This window comes from Alosa sapidissima, chromosome 4, assembly GCF_018492685.1.
Source record: "Alosa sapidissima isolate fAloSap1 chromosome 4, fAloSap1.pri, whole genome shotgun sequence".
Taxonomy (NCBI): domain Eukaryota; kingdom Metazoa; phylum Chordata; class Actinopteri; order Clupeiformes; family Clupeidae; genus Alosa; species Alosa sapidissima.
This window is the reverse complement of record NC_055960.1, coordinates 19,793,291-19,819,290: the sequence shown is the minus strand read 5'-3', so window position 1 is coordinate 19,819,290 and position 26,000 is coordinate 19,793,291. Positions and strand designations below refer to the sequence as shown.

The 26,000-nt window shown below is 40.4% G+C and overlaps 1 protein-coding gene across 4 annotated transcripts in view; it reads right to left on the bottom strand.

Annotated features, from left to right (window-relative positions):
• Positions 1–17,837: 17,837 nt before the first annotated feature.
• Positions 17,838–26,000, bottom strand: part of epha8 (eph receptor A8) — a 66,566-nt gene continuing 58,403 nt past the window's right edge. The window contains exons 6-17 of one of the 4 annotated variants that reach the window (XM_042090291.1): positions 25,519–25,643; positions 24,186–24,348; positions 23,576–23,708; positions 22,518–22,585; positions 22,204–22,329; positions 21,816–22,001; positions 20,797–20,858; positions 19,887–20,096; positions 19,471–19,620; positions 19,097–19,287; positions 18,341–18,472; positions 17,838–18,149 (exon numbers count right to left, since the gene is read on the bottom strand). In XM_042090291.1, the coding sequence (XP_041946225.1) occupies positions 18,035–18,149; positions 18,341–18,472; positions 19,097–19,287; positions 19,471–19,620; positions 19,887–20,096; positions 20,797–20,858; positions 21,816–22,001; positions 22,204–22,329; positions 22,518–22,585; positions 23,576–23,708; positions 24,186–24,348; positions 25,519–25,643 (1,661 nt within the window). In that variant the 3' untranslated portion in view covers positions 17,838–18,034. Of the gene's footprint in view, positions 18,150–18,340; positions 18,497–19,096; positions 19,288–19,470; positions 19,621–19,886; positions 20,097–20,796; positions 20,859–21,815; positions 22,002–22,203; positions 22,330–22,517; positions 22,586–23,575; positions 23,709–24,185; positions 24,349–25,518; positions 25,644–26,000 lie in introns of all 4 variants that reach the window. The other 3 variants (XM_042090290.1, XM_042090292.1, XM_042090293.1) reach the window with 3 other exon arrangements.

Sequence of the window (26,000 nt, the reverse complement as noted above, 5' to 3'; positions counted from 1 at the left end):
TTCAGTATGACTGGAAGTGAAATATGAAAGCTATTTCAGAGTGTTGGGTCAGAAGTTCAGTTCAACGTAGACATAGCAAGACATTACAACATTGTACCACATTTATAGACCAAGCGAGCAAAACATTCATTGCTCTGGAGAACGTACCTCAGAAATATATAACCTATTGATTTTTTTTTTTTCAAAACCACCTTCTGATGTCCAAGTTTGTCTTGAACTGCTAAAGGGTGAGCTACTTAAAGCATTGTTGAAAATTGATTTAACTTCATTAGCAAGCAAACTAGCTTTAGTATCGATGGTTTTTATGGCGCTAATATGTCTATTGCGCTAATGTGAGTGCTATAGGCCTTAATCTTTACTGCGGGGGCGGGGTAGTCCATCTGAGGGAGCAATTTGAATGAATACCAGTATGAAATTCTGCAAAGAAGTTGGTTTGTGATCATTCTTCTTATGGTCTGAGCTCTTTTTTTGATGGTCTCCTTCCCAGTAGGCTAGGCAACTTAAAAACCATCCGTTCATGTCTGGTCAGATCTGCTCGATTGCTCAAAGTGGACAGCCTGCTGTGATAATTACTGTTTCCATGACCACTTTAGCTGGATGGTTGCAACCCCTGCCTTCTCCTTCAAAACAGAGGATGAATTTTTAACACCACTCCAGTGGACAGCAGAGACTGGAGGAAACAGAGAGCTAGAAAGAGAGAGGCAGACATTGAGGGCAATAGCCTATTTGTGAAAAAAAGTCTCAGACATTTCCAAGGGCATTTCAAATGTTTTTAAAGTTTCATTACCTGATCTGTTGTTGATCTTTCAATTTAAGGAAGTCATGCTCTCTTGATATTCATCCAAGTACTCTGGAATGCATTCAGTGGTTGGCACATACAGTCGGACATGCCAACGATATCAGTTTTAACAAATGTGACCTTTGTTTTGTTTACTGATTTGTTTGAAGTCTGCATTTTATCTTGTACACTATAGCCCTAGAACTAAGACAGAATCATCCATTTGGAAAGATTTAGAATGGTAGAGATCTAGAAGTGGCTCTCTGTTAGCTTGGACGCAGACTTGATTTTATACTATTCCACCAGTCATACAGGTAGATGCATAAGGTAAATAAAAGTAAAACTATAACATAATGGTATAACATCTGAATTACCATGCAATTAGAAGCTATTTCTATTCAACAATAGAACAATTCAAACATTTTTCAAGCATTCAAGGTTAAGACTGTTAATACGTTTTCAATTGTTGACTTGTATCTTTTTCCACATGAGCTCCGATTTCACAAGCAATTTAACCTGACACCTCTGGTAGAAGAACCCCCTGAGGTTTCCTTTTCGAGGTCAAAAAATGTATCTGAGACTCCCTCTATCGGTGTCTATTCCTTTCATTTAGATGTCTCTTGCTGAAACGCTCCTTCTGCATTCCTTTGTTCCTCTTAATCTGTGCCTTTGACTCTCCTTCCAATTTCAGGATTATATTATACATTTCTATTAGTGTTGTTATCATGACACTTTCTACTTGCTCCTCTGACAGTAACCACAGGGTTCATGGTGAGCTTATATAATAACTTGTCTTTTTCTTGGAGACTCCCAGTTAGACAGGAAAAACGGGTATTTCATCACTTTGTTTAAAAAAAGAAAAAGTTAAGGTTAATGTTAATAACTCTTCCAGCTAACATTATATGTTGTGTTTCACATGGGAAATCAGGGAGGACCAAATCAGTTGAGAATGTTGAATACTGAATACTTCCTCTGTCACAGTATATCAATATTCTATTTTTTGGATGGACCCTTAAGAAACTGGGCTTACTGATTATAAGGGATGAACTCCACATAAACTTGGATATGAACCACTCATCCCTTTGATACCTCCACCTAGGGGAGTTTGTTTTAAGGAAGTTAATGAGGTGGCTGTGTTTTTTTCCCCCCTCCCTCCCCACATTTGGAGATATTCATTTGCAGCCTTGTGTGGGCTGGCTGAGAGTGTGAAGAGGAGGCACACATCTGTTCCCGCCAGCTGCCCGGGGTGTGGAACCCAGAGCAAGAGACACTCTCCCCATAGAGCCAAGCAGGAGCCACGGGGACAATCAGCCACCTCCAGGCCACGTGTTAATTACAGAGTTCAGTGCTTACATTTACCTCACCGTGCGTGTGTCAGTGGGCATCCACAATCGCCTGCACCCAAACTGGAGGGCTGACAGAGGGAGGTTGGGGTGAGGTGAGCTCATTTTTTTGTGTTTGATTCTATGGCTATATGCAGCGGTGGGAAATATGGAGAATATATGCAGAATGCTAAATCCTAAATGGCCTGGGGCCAAGAGGAAACATTAAACATAAAATAGCATACTACTCTGCATACAGTATGTACTAAAATGCACTGCACGGCCTCCATCGGGTCATTGTGAATGTGCAGCTGCACAAAGATGTAGACAATTCAAAGAGGTGATTGAAGTGAGAAGACTCAACTAAGATATTACCTGTCAAACTTTCCTGTTTTGCCCAAAGCCATTATGAAGTCTAGGAGCACTTAAATGCCCTTGGCATTCCACACTGAACAGGTGACAAGGTTGATTACGTTGTTGGTGACTCAAATTTGATATGCCCACTGAATAGCTGTCTGCTTATCCCTTGTCTGTTTATAATTTTTGCCCAGTCATTCCTCTAAAAGAATCTGCTCGATTTAATAACGCATTTATGGACTAGAAAAGAATGCAAAGAAAAAAAGATCCTCTCAAACAAGAAAATGTGAAAACCTGGAGGACAAGGAACTATATAATTACCTAAGATTTGACTCAAACACACTCAGAATCACCGTAGGTGCTAATAAGCTGTCTGAGACGTCAGCAGAGCTGCAAGTGGTTAAGTCTTCTAGACAATAGCATTCTTCAGCCAAACAATGTGAAGAAAAAGTGCTTGGTAAAAATAGCACTCCGTCTGTGAAGTTCAGGAATATGACATATTCAACCCTAAAGATAAGCAAATAAGCAAATAGATACCTGCTGACTGACTGAATATAAAGCTTATTTGCACACTTCCATATATTGAAATGCTCTGTCAATATGACACACTCAGGGTAAAATTCACTGGTCCCAAACAACAAAATAAATACCTTATTAAATGGATATGTAATAAGACCTTCTTTTTTAAAGGTTCAAGGAGAAACATGCCAAAGAGAATCTAATTACAGGGTGGTGAAGTAACTGCAATTCTGAGACATTTGATTCAGTGTTAAGATGGGATACCACTAGAAATCTAGACGCACCCTAGCGGCAGCAGATGTAATTTGCAGCCAGGGTAGTCTAGCAACGAGCTGGAAAAATCAAACTTTGATCAGGCCAATTACATCATGTATAGAGTCGGTGGGCGGGCTTAACATAATGATGGCAGAGTTGCGACGGTTTCGCGTGAATTCTCTGCTACATGAAAACAAAGAAGATGGATGCTGCTACTGGTGAACAGCGTGACACGAGTTAGTTTGATCAACTAGCTAGCTAGCTCTGCTGGTGGGAAAACGCATGGGACTCATGAGTTGTAGCGCTATCCTATTGCGTGCAGAGGGAATTTGAAAGAACCGTTTATCCCTCGGATTGAGCACTGCCAATGGTGAATTTCCAGCAGGGGAGTCGGACTGGGGGTAAAACCACTACTGATTATAGGGGCCCAAGGGGTGAGAGGGCCCTTGAAAAGTCTGGAATATATTTTATTTTACCTGGGTTGAGGAACATGGGGGCCCATCAGGACTGCCAATGCAGGGGCCCAGGATCTTGTGCTATGCCCCTGATTTCCAGACCCTACATCTTGATGTGGGTCTGGCTCGTCAGGCCAGGATACCACATGAATCTTGGGTTGAGGAACATGGGGGCCCATCAGGACTGCCAATGTCAGGCCAGGATACCACATGAATCTTGAGCATTTCTAATTAATCTGGCTGAGTGTGAGATTTCAAGACATTACTGTGTGTTACTGAATGTGTTTTATAATAAAAAGCTAGATCAGACATTTCAAAAGTTGCATTCAATTTATGTTTGAAAAGCAGCAATTGGTTAATTGTGTATGTTCTTAAACACACTGGTCATCTGAAATAGGCTATAATCAAGAGGAAGACTGATGTAAAAAAAGAAAAATGAAATTTCTGAATGAAAAAAGAAAAAAAGCCTATACAATCCTTTTTATAATTACTATTTGTGTGGATCCTTTGTGTTTTGAATTACAGTGACACAGAGATGGCTGCATAGTAGAAATGAAAAATTAGATATTTAGGGACAATGTAGAAACCATTTTAAATTAAATAAATCTCAAAAACAGAAACTCAAAAATGTTGGCTTGTCAGTACAAATTTCATGTAATACATATATTCCCAGCCAAAGGAGGGAGGTGTTGAATCATCTCCAGAGTGAAAAGGGAAATGAACATCTCAAACGTTTTTTTGTGTGAGCAACTATTGTCTCAAATGATGGGGTGTTAAAGATGACATGCAATCACAGTTGTTTGTATTCCATTTCCAGGCCATGCCCTTTGGCTGATGAAATGGCAGCATTGCACTTGCCAAAAGATCTATACTTCTGGGATTAATTGCAGTAATCAGAGCAGAGAGCTTGAATGGAGCAGAATCAGTCGTTTGTAGGCTACACTGGATGGAGGTGGGTGAACCAATTTTGCCCAGCTGAACTGTATTATAAGCTGTCAAATAAAATAGACAAGAAATGATCTATCTAGCCTTCAAAATGCATATGTTTCAAAGGGGGTGGGGAGAGCTAAGGGGAAATTAACAGACAGCAATACAGCACATTCCACTCCTGAACTGACATGATTCCCATGACCTGACACAACATGACCTTGCACACTTTCAATAATTTAGTGACAAGATATGACATTTACATGACCACTATGCATCATACCCCAAGAATTCATAGACTACTTAAAGGCCTGCTAGAGATCTCTAAGAGTTTACCTGAAAATAACATTTCTAAAATCATTTCGATTTTTTTCCTGAGTGGGTCACATTGCTTCTAATATAGGCTGGGTCGGAACACTGAAACCCTTCCCCCTCTTTCAACCAGTAGGCTCGTAGGTGGAGTTCAGACGATCAGACAGGATGCGGTTTTTGCAGTGAGGTGCGCCTTTTTTTTATGTTGTTTCCTATTAGTAGTAAGCATTTGCGTGCTGCTGACGTGCCCAGAGCACCTCTTGTTTTTTGCACCTGCTGCATGTCACATTTTTGCGGAGGCACCCTGAGCGCCTTGAATTGAAAAGAATTTTCCTCCAAGTGGAAAAGTGTAAAGCGTTTTTTTTTTTCGTACCCGACAGTATTCGGTTACCTCGAGAAGATCGACAGATCTGTGTAATAAAGGAGAATTCTGGCGAATTCTCCTTTATAGTTTGTTACAAAGATGCACATTTATTATATTAATGAGTTAATTTACTCTTCTCAACTGTAGGGGGACCCTGGGAACAAAGTGCTGCTTAAAATGTATGCTGTTTCTCAGCAGTTCAACAACTTTTTAAAACTTTAATCATTTGTCAAGTATATTTAGGCAATATTTTCAAGAGTCACTGACCCAAATATTGTATCCATTTGCTCAGGCCGTTATCCTTTCGTGTCTGAGAAACAGGGTGTAATAAAATAACATGACAGTTTTTAACATTATTACTTGTAATGAACCTCTGAGGATCACAATACAAGTGATCTCATTTAAATGCACTAATGAACACCCAAATTTGAATGCATATATTAACTGGGTCTGGTGGTAATAGAGCTTCTCAGTGGAAGACTAGATGAGGACCATTAATGTCTTGAGATGTTTGCTGTTCTCAGGCCATTAATGAGGCCAGATGAAAAAAGCTAAACAACGGTCCATTTCATTAACAATATTGTGTTAAAAAGACACAGGTCTAACAAAAACATGTTTTTTTAACCAGGAACAGGACATCAAATTTGTGGTCAAGTTTACATAAAATCTAACTTACATAAAAACTAACATAATCTAAGGTTTTTTTTTTTTTTTTTGCTTTTTGCTGTATAAACTGGATTTGAATACCAGACTCAATATCTTGCTGCGCTGGGGCACCAGACATGGTGTTTAGTCATTTATGCAGTTCACTTGGTGGAAGACGGTTTGCGTCATTTATCCTTCAGTCATTTATCCTCCAGTACTTCCATATGCACACTTGAATCCCTGAAGTTGTTGGGCTGTTAGATGCCTATAGGACACTCAAAGAGGGAAGAGAGATCCCACTGATTTTGGAATACTGAAGAGAGAGAGAGAGACAGAGACGGAGAGAGAGAGAGATGGAAAGACTTAATTTCTCGCCGTTTTAGAGACCGCTATGTGTGGTGAGGTCCCTCTTTGCTAGTGATGGACAGAATACCCCTGCACTCAACTCTCACTCCACTCTCTTTTCTTTCTCTTTTTTCTCTGCGATGAGCAGTGCAGACAGCTTGTCTTGGCTCTCCCCTACCATCTTGCAGTCCTCGTCTCCTGCCTAACGTCTGTGCCCTGGGTGGCAGTGTTTACTTGCCGTGCCTGTCGATCTGCGGGCTGAGATATTGCGTGTCAAGTGTTCTCCTGGGCTGCGCTATCATCTCCGAGTGTTATCGCACAATCCCGACTCCCAGGGGCAGCCTGCCACACGGAGGCTTGGGAGGAGCTCCAGACTTTAACCCAGTGAAGCACACGGCAGACAGCCGGCTCTGCAGCACCTGATGCCAATATGGCCACCTTCCAGTCTCTGAATCTCGGCAAAAACCTAACCGAACCATGAAACCAAACTCTGCTGTTTTAAGGGAAGAATTGAAAATCATGGTGAAAGAGAAGATTGTGAGAATGTGCTGTGGGTGACAAAGTATGGGCAAAATAATTAAATAAAGTTTAATGTCACAGTAGGGAAGTAAATAAGAAAGACAATTATGCTGTGAAATCTCTAAACACCAATAAACAGCAAATATTCTCTATAACTGTTGGTGGAAGTGAAATTAAATAGACTACAGGCTTGATGTGTGCTATGGTTCCAATTAGACATTGGTTTCAGTGACTTTTCTTCTGCTATATTTATAATGCACAACTTTGCTTCGCTCATCTCACCTCAGCGTACCCTTGCTGAAGTGAGCAGCATTCTGGTGAGGAGGATTTAGTCTGCTGATTTGAATTGATTGCTTTAGCAGACAGAGCCCACAGCATGGGTCCCCCCGCGCTATAGTGTAAAGGTGGACTTAATGCAGATGGCATAGCCAGGTTCTCTCAGTCTGAGACTAAGGCAAAGGCAAACAAATTACTGATGAACACACACACGACCTTATCAGCCTGTTGGTTTTGCCCATTGTTAATTGTTGAGAAATACTAATCCCTGGCTTCAGAGGGGCGATGAGAGGGGCAGAGGAGGGAGAGCTGGCTGATTTTCTTTGGGTGGGTCTAATAGGCTCCCCACTTACCCTTGCATGCGCCAAAGTTATTTGCACTCTCAGTATGCCCTCTATATAAAGTGGGCATACTTGTTTTAAAAAAAAAAGATGTTTAAGGTTGTCTTGTGGTATTTTTAGCAAAATGACCTCTGCAGTGCAGATATGGAAAATGGGGGAAAAAAATGTGTATCTTACAGCTAGACCTAAATATCTTCTGAATTGATCTACCAGTAAATATAAACCAATAAATTACTCAGCACAAAAATGAATACATGAAGGAACAAACAAATAAACAAACCAACAAAAAACAAATACATTTAAATGAAATAAATCCCAATACATAAACAAATAGCTGTATTTATGTGGTAAAGGTACAAGTGAAGTGAAATGGAAATGCCCAAGAGCCATAAAACAGTTGTGTTCATTGGAGCATGCTTCCACACAACTGCTGAGAGCAACAGATCTATCACTTATGGGATGTCCTTGAGACTTCTTTTATATGGCCAATTAACCTCCCCTGAATTCACTGAGTTGACCTTGTGAAGAGCGGAAAATCACACACACCTCTGCCTGTGCACTATGACCAGAGTGTCCAGCAGCCACAGTGGAGAGTTCCTGTCATCTGTGCCGCAAATGAATTTGTTAAACACTGACCAAGGAACTGCAGCAACAGTGGTCAGTGGAGGTTAATTAATTTTAAGGGTATTATTCCCGTATTATAAGAGCTTTATGTTATCTACTGCATGAAGACATTGATCCATCCCATGAAATCACTGCCCATACAAGCCTCCAGAATGTCCAATTAGTCTGTAAGGGGATTTGTTGATTTTTGTTCCTGTTCTACTTCAACATTGTCTCTTGTCCTGAAAATGTATGCAAAGCATTTTTGACATACGTGAAAGGATAACTATAAGAGAACTATATTCAGTATTCTCCCTTACAATATTTTTTGCATTCTTAAACATTTAAACATGTGTTTAAATTCCGTCATGCATTGATGCCTCTGTGAAAAAGACTAATGTTTACTTTGGAATCCATGGCCAAGCTGTGACAGCCAAACAAGGACATCAATGTGTGGCTAGTGCATTAATGACAGAACAGAAGCAATCTTGAGTATTTAACTGATGCACAGTACAACCCACATTAAAATAATATTGGCCAGATACATAACTAGCATTGTTTCTTCTTCTAAGGGCTAATCATATTAACTAGCCATGAATGAGAATCTTAATCAGATCAGACATAACCTTAGTCTTATAAGGGGAAGAAAGACAACAGCCCTGGAAAAAAACAGATCAAGTTAACGTCTAAATGAATAATGACATCTTAGCAAATTCCATGTGTTACAGCCCACATTATCTTTACTTTACAGAATATTATTTTATTAGCCAGGGGTCTGTGGTGTGTGACATGTCCATCATTCCGTGACTGGTTCCTGCTCCACATGTCGTGTGCTAGGAAAGAAAGTGCCCCCCTATCTCTCTCATGAATGAAACATTGTGGCTAATGACTCAAGGGAAGCAAGCCTCACTCACGGCACGCCACTGACACAAACACACTTGCACACGCACAGCCTGCACACCACCACAACAAGCGCCGCCGAGCCGCATTCATTTTTCATAGCCTAGATAGTCGCGCTTTCTCCCAGCTTTTTGAAACGAGAGAGAGAGAGAGAGAGAGAGAGAGAGAGAGAGAGAGAGAGAGAGAGAGAGAGAGAGAGAGAGAGAGAGAGAGAGAGAGAGAGAGAGAGAGAGAGAGAGAGAGAGAGAGAGAGAGAGAGAGAGAGAGAGAGAGAGATGGGGAGCCGGGAGGAGCTGGTTGGAGAGGCAGAGGACGAAGAAGAAAAGGCCCTGGCGAGCAGGGAGCTGCTGGCGTTGGGTTTCCGTGCGAGCGTGGCACCGGCTCGGTGTGCGTGCAGCCCCTCTCTGCCTGTCGACTCCAGGTGCCCACAAGGGCTCACAACGCCTGCGTGACTCAGCATGGAGAGCCTCTCAGGCAAACAAGCACAATGAAGGGCAGTTGGGGCGAGGGCACCAGAAAACAAACATGGCCACTTTAAGGCCCCCACCTCCAATGCATATGAGAAAAATCTCAATGCATTAAGATGTCTCGTATTTCTCATATTATCATGGTCTCATATTCATATTCATTCGTAGTTATTAAAAGCAGAAAGGAAACAACCAGAAACTAAAAATCGGTCATTCATTAGGGACATTTTGAAGTACCCTTATCAGTAGAAGAATCACCAAAAGCGGTTGTGACTAAAACTATTTTTAAAATGTCACGGCAAACGGTTTGTTTGAAACACTGTAAACAGAACTGAAACAAAGATAATCGAGGTATCATTTCTCTGGGGTGTCTACATTTTCCACTCTAATCACACACACCTGGCTGAAGATGATGAGCTCTCCATTTTTTCCTCTCCTTTTTTTTTCTTGTTTGAAAGGGTTTATGTTTTTAGGGCGTCTGGCAAGGTCCAAAAACTGTCCACCAAGCAGATCCAACGGGGTGTTGTGGATAAATAGATTGTCTCTAATTCCATCAGGATCTCAAACCATACACAGACACAAATCACATGTGTCTGTGTGTGCGCACGCACACACACACACACACACACACACACACACATGCAAACACAAAAACACACATACAGGTACACACACACACACACACACACACACACACACACACACACAAAACGCACATACACAGAAATCAGGCTATTGTTATTCTTGTTTTTTGTGTGTGAATGTGTGTGTGTGGTGCGAGGTTGAGCTGGGATTATCGGGCACCAGAGCCCTTCTGGCAGATTTGTCTGGGTGTGGGGGTGTGGGAGTGCTGGTCTCTGGGTTGCAGGAGCGGGTTCAGGCCGAGAGCACACCTGACTGGGGGACAGGCTCCGGGGAGGAGAGGAAGGCCCCGGTAAAAGTAAGGAAATTCAGGGCGGCTCTTGAGCTCCAGGGCGCTCCCAGATCAAGGAACAGAGGGTCTGTTGGTTTTGTGATTCTATCCGTCCAAATACCCCCCCCCCCCATTCCTTTCTTCTCTCTCACTTTAGAAAAGAAGTGCAATGTTCTGCTGATGAAGGCTGTTTTATTCTGGGAAAGATCACCTCCTCATTTGCATGCAAAATGACTTTATTAGTGCATTCTTCAGAGTACTGCAAGTACTGAGAGGTGCTCCTACAGATGACACATTGAAGGACTTTTAGGAAACTGCAGGCACTTAATGCGATCATAAGTGGCACTTTTTCCTAGAAATGCACAGCTGCATTAACCCTGTGTCCGACTCCAGCATCTTCTTTTTGGTGGTGTTATTTTATGTTATTTTTAAAAAAAAAGCTAAAACATAAATCCCATTTTCCAAAGTAGTTTAAAGCCGTATATGTCCCAACCATAGTAAAACTCTTTGAGAATATAAGCTACCCAACTCTTAACCTGATATAGCCTGCCCTTTGGGAATACCCTCATGTTGGAAAGACCATGGAAAATATTTCATATTCATTACTCACAAATGAGGTTTCAGATATTATGAGTATTTCAGGCATTTAATAAATTAGTTCTCTTTATCTCTCTTTCCTCCTCCTCTCTCTCTCTCTCATTCGTGTGTGTGTCTGTATGTGTGTGTATTGCGTGCACTCAATCCTTATTCCATCAGTACAGAACCCCCCTTCTACTCCCGCAGTAGGGGGGCAGTTGAATGCAGGGGCAACAAACCATAAACGAGCTGTGTGGTTAAACTAGGACAGCGCCTCTCAAATATTCAGAGCACTTCCCTCTCACACACATATACACACCCATGAAAAAGAGCACAGTGTTTTTTTTCTTTTTTGAAACACTGGATGTAGCGTCTAATCTCCTCTCTGTCTCTTTCCTATCTCTAGCTACACATTCCCTCATCCATATATCCCTTCTGATTATAACATTGTTCTCCCAATCAGATCAATAGTTTATCATCAGTGTTGCTAGACATACTCTACATTGTCAAATAGCAGTTGTGATCCCTTGGAGTGTTCCATGGTATGAAAAATGTAAAAAAAGACGGAGGCCTTGACTATGTGATGAATGTTTAAAATGTGTCTGTTTGAAAAGAATGTGGATATTATCACACACTTCTGACTGTTACAAGTTCATGTGGTGACATGTAGGCTAAACTTCAGTTAAAGTTTATTTGAAAAAGTAATTGTCTCTGGAGTGCTGCTATTGAGCAGTTTGTATACTGTATAGTAAACATGTCCATTAATCTAATTAATCATTCATGGCCTCACACTAGCACATACTCCTAATAGGAACACACCTATCTCTATTTTGCCAAACATTTGAAGAAGTGAAATGCAGTCCAATGAAGGAAAAAGCTATGTGGGACATGTACAGTATACATGTGTATGAGTGAAATGACATGGATATCACATTTTTTTCTATTGGCATCTTACAGTAGCTAATACTATCTATAATTCTATAGTTACATAGTCTGAAACTGTGGTTGTCTGATGCATGTAGTATAAGTAAGAAATGTCCAGGAGGAAAGGCCTTCAGCATATATGTCAGTTTAATCTGTGCCCTTTAAACACAACTGATAAAGGAATGACTATCGCTGTCTGATCTATACAATTAACATCAGATGCACAATATGCTGTATTGTTATTGCCCACAAAATAGACTTCAACGTATCTCAACATCTGCTTGTCCTACCAAATTATAAGGAGGTGCTAAATTCAAAACCAACTGAACTCCATTGTGGCAAAGAGATTTGCCCCAGCATTTACATTTATAGATGCCTTTTTTCATGAACTTGCTATACTTTTAAGACTGTAGTGACCGTTCATACAAATTGAAATGAATTATAGGACATATTTGAAGTCTCCCTCAGGTTTGGTAGTGTGGCAAGCCTCCTTCTCATGCCCCGCTCTTTGTTTTCAACCGTCGCCTGAGGCAGCTTTGAGTCCAGCGCAGCCCCATCAGCCCCCTCGTCTTAGCGAGCCCGAGTGTCTGCACAACACATTAGCCCTCATTGTGCGAATCTCTTTTCAAATAAGCCCCCGTGAAGTTGAATCTGCGGTCAGACGACTGTGTGACTAACATGGTGTAATCTCAGGCAACAACTCGCGCGTTGGCCTTCCTGACTCAGCTGCTTCTGGCACAACTCTCCGTGGAGGAACACACACACACACACACACACACACACACACACACACACACACACGTCTCCTACCACCTCTATCGCTTATTTCATTATTTCCGTGTTATCTCCTGAAATAGAGAGTTCCAATCTCGCCCCCGGTCCGTTTGTATCTCTAGGGCTTAATCATTTGCAAATCATGGCTCGCATCAGATCCATGCAAATAGGGATCACCAGTGACAGACTTTGCTTAATAACATGAAAGGGAAAGTTCCTCCATAAATGGGAGAGGAGGTGCATTCAGGGGCCACAGGAGAAGAGGTTATGCAGCAGAATGATGTGTATTTGCATATATGGTAATGCAGAGCTTATTAACTTACTAAGCTCAGGGGATATTTTTTTATTATTTGCTTACACATTTTTCTGTTTCAAGAATGGGAAAAGCCTTAATGAAGATGTTCAGGTATAATTAGACCATGTCACAGGGTTACAGATGGATTCAGATTCTATAAGGTGAGAGTTTATCTGTTCATGCTAGTAGTTGTTTTGCTGCTGACTTAATTGAGTGTTATCTAACAGGTTCAAATTACTATTATAATACCTGCTTGCCAACCATATACAGTAGAAACTAAGATTTCACATTGTAATAGTGAAATGTAACAAATCACATTTGTTGTCCAGTTTTAAAAGTGCCACCATATTTTGGAGCACATATCGTATTCTAGATGTCTGCATTAAAGTTATGAATTGTAAATTACTCTACCACTCCTCTATACCTTCCAGTAACGGTGAACACACTGCGACCGTGTCTAATTTCCATGCATTTTACATACATTTTACATACATTTCCACATATTAAATGTTAACAATTATAATCACATAGAATGCATGGCTTATGAAAAGTACTGTTTTTGGATATTTTTATGAGAGTAGCTATGTGAGAGAGCAGGTTCTACACAGTGGACAGTGCGCTGAATGAAAGTCATTCCTGAAGTGTACTCCTGTACTCCTCGGTCGAAATCTCAGGAAGCTCGGAACACTCAGAGGTTATCCTCCTGACAACCTGATATTTGTGTACAAAATCTAATAGGCACACAGAATGAAGACAATCCAATATATGTATACACATTATTTAAACTGTCTTGCATGCAAAACTTAAGGTATGCATAATGCATGTATATGTGTTTGTTTATGTTCAACTGGATTAAATGTGTTTGAGCAATATGGCATCAAGTCTTTGTTTAGACTTTGTCCTTTGGATGTCAACAAACTCAAAGGATAAAGAATACTGACCTCCCCTATCTCAGTAATTTGATTGCTAATGACAATATTTCATGCCCAAATTTAATAACTATCCCGATTAATGTTTAAGGTTACTTCACTGTGCTATACAGTGACCTGGAAATGACTGAATGTCTTTTAATGTGTAGTATATGTCAAACACCTTGGGGATGGATTTGGACAAATGTACTTTGTCATTGAGATGGACTTTTCCTTGTCCTTGTCAAGGGATTGGGTGAGATATAATGGATAGGATAGTGGTGTGCAGTGAGAGAGAGTGAGCATGTATTGGTTTGGAGACACTGTGTGTGTGTGTGTGTGTGTGTGTGTGTGTGTGTGTGTGTGTGTGTGTGTGTTTTTTGGGAGGGAGGATAGCACATTGCCGCACAGCATGCAGCAGAGCCTCCTGTTGGTAGGTCTTGCTGTGCTCACTCAACAGGAATCAGGAGTGCAATGGAGGATGTGTTGTGTGCAGTGCCCTCGTTCACTGATCAACACGCATGTCTGTAGGTGAATACAAACATGAAATAGCATGGGGGGGGGGGGGGGGGTGAAATTAATGTGATTTCATGTCTCTTCCCTTTCCTCAGCACATGAACATTATATAACTTCTTAAATCAATACATCATTCCGTTTTTTTTGTGTTGTCTCAGCTGTGAGAGAAAGAAGAGCAAAAGTCAGAGTTTATATATTTTTGGAATGTTTTGCTGCATGGATATTTGTCTGAACATATTTTGACATGGCATTGGCATTCTTTACATTATTGTGTTGTTGTTCAAAGGTTTCTATGGTTTACTGCGTTATTGCCTATAGACAGCATTGATACCCTTGACATCAGATGAGGTCAGATGTTACATATAGGAACAATAGCTGTCAAAGTAATGTAGGATGGTCACATGTAAAAAACATATATAGTGTATCATTTTTAATGTGCAACAATTTTAAACTCTGAGCCTTAACATGTTTTAAAAATGTTACAAATTGCATACACCCATGAACCCATGTTGCAGATATTCAAAAGTTGTCCTTTATTATATTTTCATATTATTATCAGTACAGTTTTTAATTAAAGCTTTGTGGCATCAATATTCTTTTCAAAAACATGAAGTCTGAAAATGTTTTTAGTTTATTCAATTGTCACACAGACACTTAATCCATGATCCAGTCAAATATGTGGTTGATTTAACTTGGATGATGATCTGTTTACTTATCAGAGATCTGGCATCTATGAGTTGACAGCCTGGGCCTTAGGTTATACCCCAACAAACAGGCAGCAAACCTGTGCTGCTTTCTGTTGTTTTGGCTTGGTGAATGTGCAACTTTGGGTGCAATCTATCAGCTGAGCTGGGCAGGAAATAGGAAAGCCTGAAGATTAATTGACTAATAGCAGGCTTGAGGGCAAACAAGGCCTTTTAAAATCCTGATGTGGCAACACAGTGCACAGTGTAGCAACCCCCCAAAACAGGAGATGTCGCAGAGGCACAGAGTGTGTCCTTATATAATGTCTACAATTCACCTCATAAAATAATACAAAATCCTCAGTATACCTATAGAATATTACTCTCATCTCTTGAGATCACAGACACACACAGTGATTTTGCTGGCGTGTTTTTACTGGGAACTAGCATTAGCCTCTTAGTATTAATTGTTGTGGTATATAGTCATGTGGACAGGCGAACCTCTAGCCACCTAGGCTATGCTCCGCTGGGTAAGTGCCAAGCATTGACCCTTCACCTATATCATTACTGTCACTGTAATTGTTGCACAACCTACTGTTGGTTTACTGTTATCTCTGTTTTACATTAAAATTTTACGACCTTTATGCCGGTGCCCCTGCTGTCGCGTTCTGCAAGTCTGGATATAATTGTTCGATGGGCATGCTTTCAGCTCACTCAGGGCACGGAGAGGAGAATTTTAAGCATCCATCGTCTGGTAGATGATTGCTTTCACGGGACCAGGGTGCCATGTGATAATGGGTTGGGGGACCCCTTGGCAACAGAGCTGTCATGTTAGATCGATGATTTCAGCTTTACTCTTTATTTGGTTCTCTCCTGCTCTGCCATAATGTGCCCTGAAGAGCTGGGTAGGATAGAGGGGGGCAGGACGGGGGACCTGGTTATTACATAACTCTGAATTGGACGCATAAATTGACACGTTCAGCACTCATTATGGGACTGTGAAATTCATTGATATTAAAAGTTTTTGTACCGCTGTCATATAAAAGAAAGTAACTGGGTAGAGAATGTGTCACACTGAATCTCTTGTAAACAGACACATGCAACTAAGATATACGGAGACGGTAGAGGCATACAGTCAACTTGAGTTTTTACCCCGTTTGACTTATTAATTGGATATCAATTCCAAAACGATTACTATCGCCAAATTACCTCATATAATGTATAATGAACAATCAAGATTTTGTGAAAATGCTAAAATGTGATATTAAAAATGGGGGAAAAGGATTTGGTATGTTTGTACAGTGAGGTTGTGCAAACAAATGAATGATTCAATAATGAAAGTGTAACTACCCACGCCATACACACTAAAGGAACTCTTTCAGACAGAATGATGGGCATGAGGACCAGTGTCTGGCCAGTCGATTTAAAGATGGACTAGCCTACAGAGGACTTACTCTGAAGGCCTTTCACAGCAAATGTGGTCAAAATGAATGCTGAAAAAAAGCTATGATGCATGAGCATTATGTGACTGCACAAGCCTTTGTAAAACCTTTTTATTCACTGGCAGTTCACTCATGGCAGTATTCTTTCTTTATTAGCACTGTGTGGTGCATACAGATAGGTATTGCTGTTTCAAAAATTACAGAAAGAACTTTTGACTTTATATGTACAAAACTACACATCTTTTACACAAGACTTAGGCTCACTGTTGCTCCCATCATGAGTTTTTTTCCTTCCAAAAAGGTATTTTGCAATCATAATCTTATATATATATGAACCTTTAAAAGACTAAAATACTTTAATATATATATATATATATATATATATATATATATATATATATATATATATATACCACCTATTATAACCATTCGATTAAAATATGGAGCATTTTGGGTTTGTGGGAGTTTCTTTCAACTTTTTCCTATATACTAGAATGCTTACATGATGTTACATCTTTTATCTGAAGAGATAACCTATTTTAGAATTTTGCTTAGTCATTCCAAATTACCCCAAATGTAATATTCATAGACTTATGCAGAGTGAGAGAGAAGGAACACATTTACATTACAAAAAGGTGCTTAAGAAATGAAAATGCTCCTTCTAAGTAGCAAAGGAAGTTTAATGCAGTTTTGTCTAATACTGCATATTTAATAGGAACAAATAACGCACTACATGAACCCATGGACTGCATGGCATATCATCAAGACCGATGAAAGACAGCTGATGGATTGAGAAATCAGTCATCCATCCAGATTTTCCGTGAACAGATTCATTGCTTGACATCGGTTTTAAAGTCAACTGGTTGGCAAGCATTCTAAAAAAATAATTGTCATTTTGGAAATATTTGAATTGGACATGACCTTTGATTTTGTAAGCATTTATTACCACAAAATGTGATTCAGTATTTCAGTAATCAGAGCAATGTCTTTCATTTTGTCAGGCAATGAAACAAAATGCCATCTATTCAAACAGGCAAGACGTTGATTTCTCTCCTCCACATTCTCTGTTTTGTGCGCTATGCAGCTTTTTAACAGAGATGGTAGGAACAAGACTGAAAAAGAAATTGTCATTTACAACTTGGGTAATGACTAGAATAAGGAAACCCATACCAGTCATTTTACTTGAAGAGCACAAAGCAAGAGCTTTCATGGCAGGTAAATATCACAGTCCACTAACAGGAGCTTTTTACAGCTTTCAGTTCATCTTGCAGCTCTACACCTTCTTGTAAATCATTTCTACATAATACTCTTATATCTTATATTTCAACATCTTAAAATCTCTTCATTTACAACAAAATTAAACTCATTCGTGTATATTAAGGCAACCCATTATTTTACAAAAAGACATTTCACACCCTCTTTTAAAAAAAAAACAAAGGTTTTGCCCCCCTCCCCTCCCCACCCCTCCCTCAGTCAAAACTTCTGCATTATAGCAGTCCTGCTGAAACTTGATTTCTCAGAGGAGTCTTTTAAAGGTTCATGGTTCCGATGCGATCAGGCTGTCGATGACCCTTTGACGTGTGGACACTGCAGTAGGCCCCGGGTGCGTCGCGCTTGATTATACATGCACCGACGGTACACTGTTGTTTAGCACTTGAACACGCATCATCTGAACACTGGTCATGATCTTCTTTTGGTGACCCATGAGGGTAATCCCCAGCCTCTGGATGTCTCTGTGTAAGAAATGAATGTTACTGTTAGTATTACAACTGTTTTAAGGTGTACAAATTCAACAATATGTCATTTCAACGTCACACACAGATTGGCCTATATGGTTCTTCTTCTTTAAACAAGTCGTTTTAAATGGGGTGTTTTTGACCACTAAGCTTCTTTCCTGTACAGTCATCAAAGGTCAGAGACTTACTGCTGATTCATCCCCATGACGTGGCCCAGGGTGTAGTATCCCCCCACGGCAAAGTGGTCCTTGTAGCGGCCCATCTTGATGGTGTCCAACCAGTCTCCCACTGATCTGCAGGTGCTGAAGTCAGGATTGGTTCTGTTCATCAAAGGACTGTTTAGTCTGGGAAAGTGGGAGCAGGAGGAGGAGAGAAACCTTTGAAATGCAACCAGCTGTAGTGAAAAATCGATACCAGTGAGAATGATAGAGAGGCAGGTGGAGGATCTGATTAGAGGATGACTGGTTTAGGTTGTGGGGGTGTGTGTGTGTGTGTGTGTGCGCGCACACTTGTGCGTGCGTGTGTGTGGGTAGAAATCCTCGTTCTCCATCCCTCTTTTGAGGGTTATGCACCAGTAACTCTCAGGGACCAAAGACACTCAACTAAGCAATTTACACCAGTCCAATAGCAAACGCCTCAGCTTTCCTTTAGGCTCCCCTTCTCCTCCTTTCATTCATTCACTGCAGATCAATGTCAATATAGCATCGAGGCCTTTTATTTAACAGAGAACACATCTATTTAAAATGAGCTTATTGGAAAATGTACAGAGGCATCTTATCCGTCTTAAGGCTGCCTGCCTTAACCTCTAGTAAATGGTAAGCCAACTTTTTTGCCATCATGGTATGACTTTTCTGTGGGATATGAAGTGGAAAAAACGACACCCCTATGAATTTGTCAGCCTGATCCCTTTTGATGACGGGTTATCGACCCACATGAGCGGTCACCTGCACATTGTGCCCATTGATTTGAGGTTCTCTGGGTTGCGGATCAGCTTGTCGAGGACCGTGACGATCTGGCAGAACTTGGGCCGTTCGTTGCGGTCTTTCTGCCAGCAGTCCAGCATCAGTGTGTGTAATGCAACAGGGCAGCCCATGGGTGAAGGCAGCCTGTAGCCCTCTTCTACTGACTTTATCACCTAAATGAACGCACGCACACACACACACACACATTTGCCATAGTTATTCTGTGGTCTGCCTGATGTAAACTTTTACAATCAGAATCAAAATAACTGACTTCATTACATGTACTACACATTTTGGAAGACCACTGTTATTTATGTGCTACTAAATGTATGTAATGAAAGAGTCGCCATACGTACATCTCTGTTTGTCAGGTTCCAATAAGGACGCTCTCCATATGACATGACCTCCCACATGACCACACCATAGCTCCACACATCACTGGCTGATGAGAACTTCCTGTAGGCAATGGCCTCTGGGGCTGTCCAGCGGATCGGGATCTTTCCCCCCTTTTCAGAGAAATTACGACATTATAATTAGCAATGCACCAACTTAGCCGAGGTGTAGTCAAAATGAACACAGAAAACTTGTTTCTCTTTCTGGATGTGCAAAAACGCTATCTGTGACTCAGGAAATTTCCTGTTATCAGACCATGGTCCAATTCAAAGAGAGGGTTCAAATATGACAAAGTCGGAAAATTTTTATATATATTTATATGTATAAAACTTTTCCGACTTTGTCAGATGGATGTTGGCATGGGTCCATATAAACTTACACTTGTAGTATAAGCTGCATCTGGGTCATCCTCCAAAACGCGAGAAAGTCCAAAGTCTGACACTTTACACACCAGGTTGCTGTTGACCAGTATGTTGCGTGCAGCCAGGTCTCTGTGGACGAACCCAAGGTCAGCCAGGTATGTCATCCCAGCCGCGATACCCCGAAGAAGACCGACGAGTTGTATGATAGTAAACTGGCCGTCGTGCCGCTGCATTTAAAAAGGCAAAACAAACATTCCGTGTTAAGCATTGTTGACAAAGGTCATCTGAAAACTCATCAGCAGATGATTTAATGGCATCCAAAGGTGTTTTTGTGAAGTCTTGAGTCAATGCAAGGACAAGGTCATGACCTTGGGTCATGAGCTTTTGAGGAAGAACTGACGCTAACACCGCTTGAACCATTGTTGTAGTGGATCAATGAGGTTTTCCCACTGAAGTGTCCTTTAAAGTACTGTGTTTGAGGCTTTAACCCAACACTAGGCTTGCATTTGGGGATGGGGATAGGGTTCTTTGTGCATTATTCTTCAGAAAATGCCTTTGTCTGGTACCCAGTGCCCTTGAACATGTATAATCGAAACAGAATTAAATTAAATAGTGCATGCAATTCCATTTGCATCACCTTGTATTAGTACATGCTGTGGATAAGGTCAGAACATGTTTTTGGAATATTTGTTACAACATTATACATGTTCACTTCTTGAACTGGGAAGACCTTCATGAATTAGTTAAATCAACAATGCCATTCCTTTATTCTTAGCTAATTAATATATACACACATGGAATACTTTTATAATAATGCAATTTTTCAGTGATATTTTGTTCACTAGTACTCTGTTTGCTAACTAAACACATGCATTTCATCCCATTAATGAAACCCATTGTGTGCTTTTCATCTCAGACCGAACTCACCCTAAGGAAAGAGTCCAATGATCCATTTTCCATGTACTCTGTGATTATCATCACTGGTTTGCCTAAGGATAACAGTGGAGACATGATTAGCAGAAGAAAAGCATTGAGTTGGGTAAATTAATGTGTCTGCCTCCATGCTCCAGTCTGAAATGTATACTTAAAAAAATCATGCCAGAGGTCATAATTATTGAGACAACTGGAATATGAATTTGTTTAAAAGAATTTGTTTACTTTCAGTGTTAGGTTGAGGTAGGTGTTCATTTATCAAGTACACTTATGCACTCAGCAAATCCATGCTACTACAAAACTACAAAAACATTACTTCAACCTCCCATTGTGGTTCAGTGTTCTCTAAAATGGATGTATTAATTCATTCATCTATATGTTCATTTGTTCACAGAAACAGGAGTGTAAGGTTGTAAACTTGTGACTTTTCATAATACTTTTTTCATACTTTCTACTAACACAATAGGCAGCAGATTATGACCGCCAATCATTTTCTGTCCTTCAGAATGTACAGTATTGTTTCACAGGTAACAAATGTAACCTCTGCACACATAGAGGTGCATCTCAAAAAAATTGAATATTGTGCACAGACTGAGAGATTAAAGCCTCAGGAAACCATTGCTGGTGTTTTGGTGGTGACTTAATTAGCTGATTAGAGCTCATCTCAGGTTGACATTTCTGTATCATAAATTCTTTATTGTAATATTTTGAGATTTCTGGATTTCCATGTAAACTGCACATGTAACGGAATAATCAAGATTTAAAAAAAAAAAAAAAAGGTTTGAAATATTTTACTGTATGTGTAATGAATCTAGATTATATTAAAGTTTCCCTTTTTTAAATAAATTACGTGAAAAAAATTAATTGTTCCATGATATTCAATTTTTTGAGACGTGCCTGTATTCCCCAACATACCATCCTCCCTAACAACAAAGTTCACATGGTGCAAATATGTTGTAGCACCAGTCCTATTGCTCCTGTGAGCGCCTAAAATAAAACTAAGCAAGTCTTACTGTGTGTGACCACTCCTTCCAGCCGAATGACGTTGGGATGGTCAAACTGTGCCATGATGCTGGCCTCACTGAGGAAATCTCTCCTCTGCTTCTCACTGTAGCCTGCTTTCAGTGTCTTCAAGGCCACAGGGATGTCTCTCTTTCCCGGGAGCTTCATGCGTCCATAACACACCTCACCAAATTCCCCTGAAAGGCAGTTTCAAAGTGTAAGTTCCAAAACTTCAAGCGTGCAATGACTGGTTTTGCTTTTGCCAAGGGTTACAAGATATGATGATGCCTCTTGGCACATTCCAACTAAAGTTTGAAATGGAAATATTAGACACAGTTAATGGCGGCTGTGATAAGGCAGCTCATTTTCAGTGTTGTTTGCATTCAAGATGCTCTGTACCTGAGCCTATGATTTTCTCAATTTTGATCCTGGAGGCTTCAATTTCTCTGGCAAACTCATGTACTGCCTGGCATGGGTCCTCGTACGTGTGGGGATCAATATAGAACCTGGCTTCAGGAAATGAGACTAAAATAAATAGAATTAGCATTTGGTCACATATTGCAGGATAAGACAAAAAAACCCATCAAAGTCAGAATCACAAAAACACACAGGCAGAGACTACAGCTGTTTCAATAACACCGAAATGAGAGAAATATGAGGTGTCTGTGGTTTAGAAATACTGAAGTCACTTAAAAAAAAGGATATAAATCTACCGTGGCCATTTTGGTAGTGCATCTTCTCTTCGTCAGAGTCTTGGAAGGCCTTGCTATAACCGCAGTGTCTGCATTACACAAGCAACAGAACCAACCGTTAAGGACCAAACAAGCAGAGTTGTGCTGTGTGTCGTTATGTCGTGTGTCGATATAATGTTTCTGAAACAAAATATACAGTGCTTGGCTACAATATAGGGAAAAAGTTACCCTAGATTATGAGAATTAATTAAACCCAAGAACTTTAATCACCCTAGGATGTTCAGATACTGAAATCTTTTGAATGCTTTTAAGTCATATGAGGACAGCCTTCTTAGCTCAGTGTCTCTACCCTTCCCTAAAGATAATTCCCAGTTAAAAAAAAAAAAAAAACTGAAGTCAATAGAAACTGAGCTAAATAAATCTAATTATCCCACATGGTCTTATGGAGATATAAGTTGCAGACATCAAAAAGAGGATGCTTAAGGACAACTGTGAACATTTACATTGTTAATAGTTCTATATCAATTTAATTTTATTATAAAGCAAAAGCTAACCATCTGGTGAATCACATGAGCCAACACATAACTCAAAACACAAAAGTTATAGATTAAAGTAACAAAACATCTCCATGAATCATGACAGGAATATAAAGTAGACATAATTAGTCAATAGTTTTTGGATGTATTTTTCATCCCATATACATAGAATATTAATTTGTGTTTCCTACAACTACAATCATCTCAAGGAGTTGACTGAAGTGTCAGAAGACCATATCAACTGTTCATAATTGGAGAGTGATGCTATTCCATAACTATTTGAAAAAAAATATTTTAAAGCTATCCAACTAAATATAACAGCATAACATCAATGTTCATACACCACGGGTGAGCATATGAAAATCACTGAGGCAGATGTGCCTTTGATATACTGTGATACAAAACACCCTTCATGCACTAAAATTATAAAATAAGAGTATTTTAAATGGAAAACAAAAGTTTGCTTTGGATGGAAAAAAATGCAGATGGGCAGAGCCTTTAGAAATGAATACCAAACCAAACAAATGTGAGAATAGAGGATACACGGTAAAAGTGGATAAGTCAAAGTACTCCTCTTGCCGTTTTCTGCAGATGACAATAGCCAGGAAGGTGATTAGGCCGATTACTAGTGCCAGGCAGATCCAGATGATTGTCATTGTGTCATAGCGTAAAGGGACTGTTCAGAAAAAAAGAAAACAAAACAAACATTTGTTTGTATTATTCTGTTTTACACATACTGTAGAAACTTCAGAAACTGGTTGTCTGCTGTCTCCCTCCATCTTCCCAAACGTCCAATAAGTGGGGATGTAAATGTCCTTGTCACTCACTGAAAATACTTCTGCTTTGAACTGGCTCGAGTTTAGCAGAAAAAGGTAGGATTCGTGACAGGGTGACCTCTTGTGATGTGTGTAAAGGAAGTCAGGTGATTGACAGGAGAAATAATCATGTTCCCTCTGTGTTAAAAAAATATGGAACACTTGGATCTATTTCCCTCTGTGATATGCTTTTTTAAACATGTATTCACCTTCCAACCATTTATAATTTTCCCAGTGACCATTTATTGTGGTTTTCTGGATGTGTGAATTCATGTGGAGGACACTTAGCACCTGATAGGCGCAACAACAGGTTTACAGAACCTGCGGCTCGCTCTCACCAGCTTTGCCCGTCTGGACCTCCACCGATTGGCTGAAGCGGCCGCAACCTGCTGAGGTCCTGGCTCGCACCTGAAAGACGTAGCGTGTGCCAGGCTTCAGCCCCGACACCTTTGCGCTGGTGTTCTTGGACTTGACTGTCGAGTAGCTCTGAAGCTCATTTTCCTACATAAAAACAGCCCAAAGTTAGTAACACTGCTGGAAGTGTCAAATATCCAAATTCAGGTTTGAGATGTATTTTTGGCTTGAAATTGCAGTGAAATTGTCATACCATATAGGTGAACTTTGTTAAACTAGCCTAGCCAGAACATTCCCAGCACTAAGACCTCAAAATAACACTCTGGCAAGGACATGTGCAAACACTCCCCAGGTGAAATCCAGGTCTATTTCCGACTCCTATTTTACCAACCCATCATGTATGCATGCTAACTTGGGGCGCTAACAGATGAAATGAATTCATCAGAGCTACAATGAAGCTGCATGCTACAGTCTACAGTCTCATAAATCCCGCTCTCCAATGCCACCCCCCCCCCCTCCTCCTCCCAAACACACACACACACACACACTGGGGTCCATGACCCTGCCTTCTCTGCACAGACGTACTGCTTAAGTGTATGTGAGGCTGGCTGTTTGTCCCCATGGAGCTGACAACCTCAGTTTATCTGTCATGGACACGTTAAATGGGTGCCACTAATTCAGCATCCTCCGGGGACTTCCCTGGACTACACGGCTCGGGTTGGTGAAAAGGGGAATTACATGTAAATCTTATTTGCATAGCTACCTTGTCAAGCGGGTTCTGTTTGCTAATTCCTGTGGCCCAGCTGAGACCACTTTTGCCCCATTATCCAGGAGAGCTCTCAGCTAGAGCAGCAATTAACTTCACTTCTGCCATTTGCCATTGGCTCCCTCCGCTTGTTTGATGCCATTGTCACTGGTCAATAATCAGTTAGACTGTGGCAATTGTTGGCTATTTCCTCTCAATTAACTACTGCCATGAACTCTCCCACTGAAGTGGAGACATCTAAAGCAAGTGTTTGTTAACAAAATAAACACCTTACAATGTCTCCTGCACTGGGATTTTTGTTTTTCTTCAACATTCATCCACACTGTTTTTCAACAGTGCTTTTATTATGACAATAAAGGTGTCCCAAAACTAATGACAAGATTCCATATGATGAGTGATGTTAACATTAATATGCTAATTATGATTATTAGAAATACCAATGACCATTATACGAAACCCATTTCAGAATGTACACTGAACAACTGAAGATAACTGCATGCAAACAGAAGAGTGTGTAAAGTATTATCTGACATCATACACAAAGATCTAACCTTTTCGTAGTACTTGATATCATACTCAAGTATTACGCCATTGGGTTGGTCAGGTTCTTGCCAGAGCAGGGTGACACTGTTCTGACTAGCGTTCTCTTGTCGAATGGCAAGTACCTGGGATGGAGCTGAAGAAAGGAAATAGACATACTATAAAACGGAACGGCACTATTGCATCGTGATGAAAGAGAGAATGTTAGTCGTAAGGCCTCCACGCGTAAGCGCCGACATACGTGTGGTACACTTTGCTTTTGACATTTGATTCCATTCTATTCCATTGTTTTTCAATACAACCTCGCACACCACTGCCGCACCAACACTTTTGCCACCGTGTATATTACGATTCAGTTTTATTTTTGTCTGTGCTGCTCAATAAAGTTCATTATCAATCAAATGATTGTCAGTCAAAAATTTCAGTGCTGATGTGAGTGGCAAGTGAGTCAGTATGTCGGCGCATTGATGTCCATGAACATTTACAGATATCT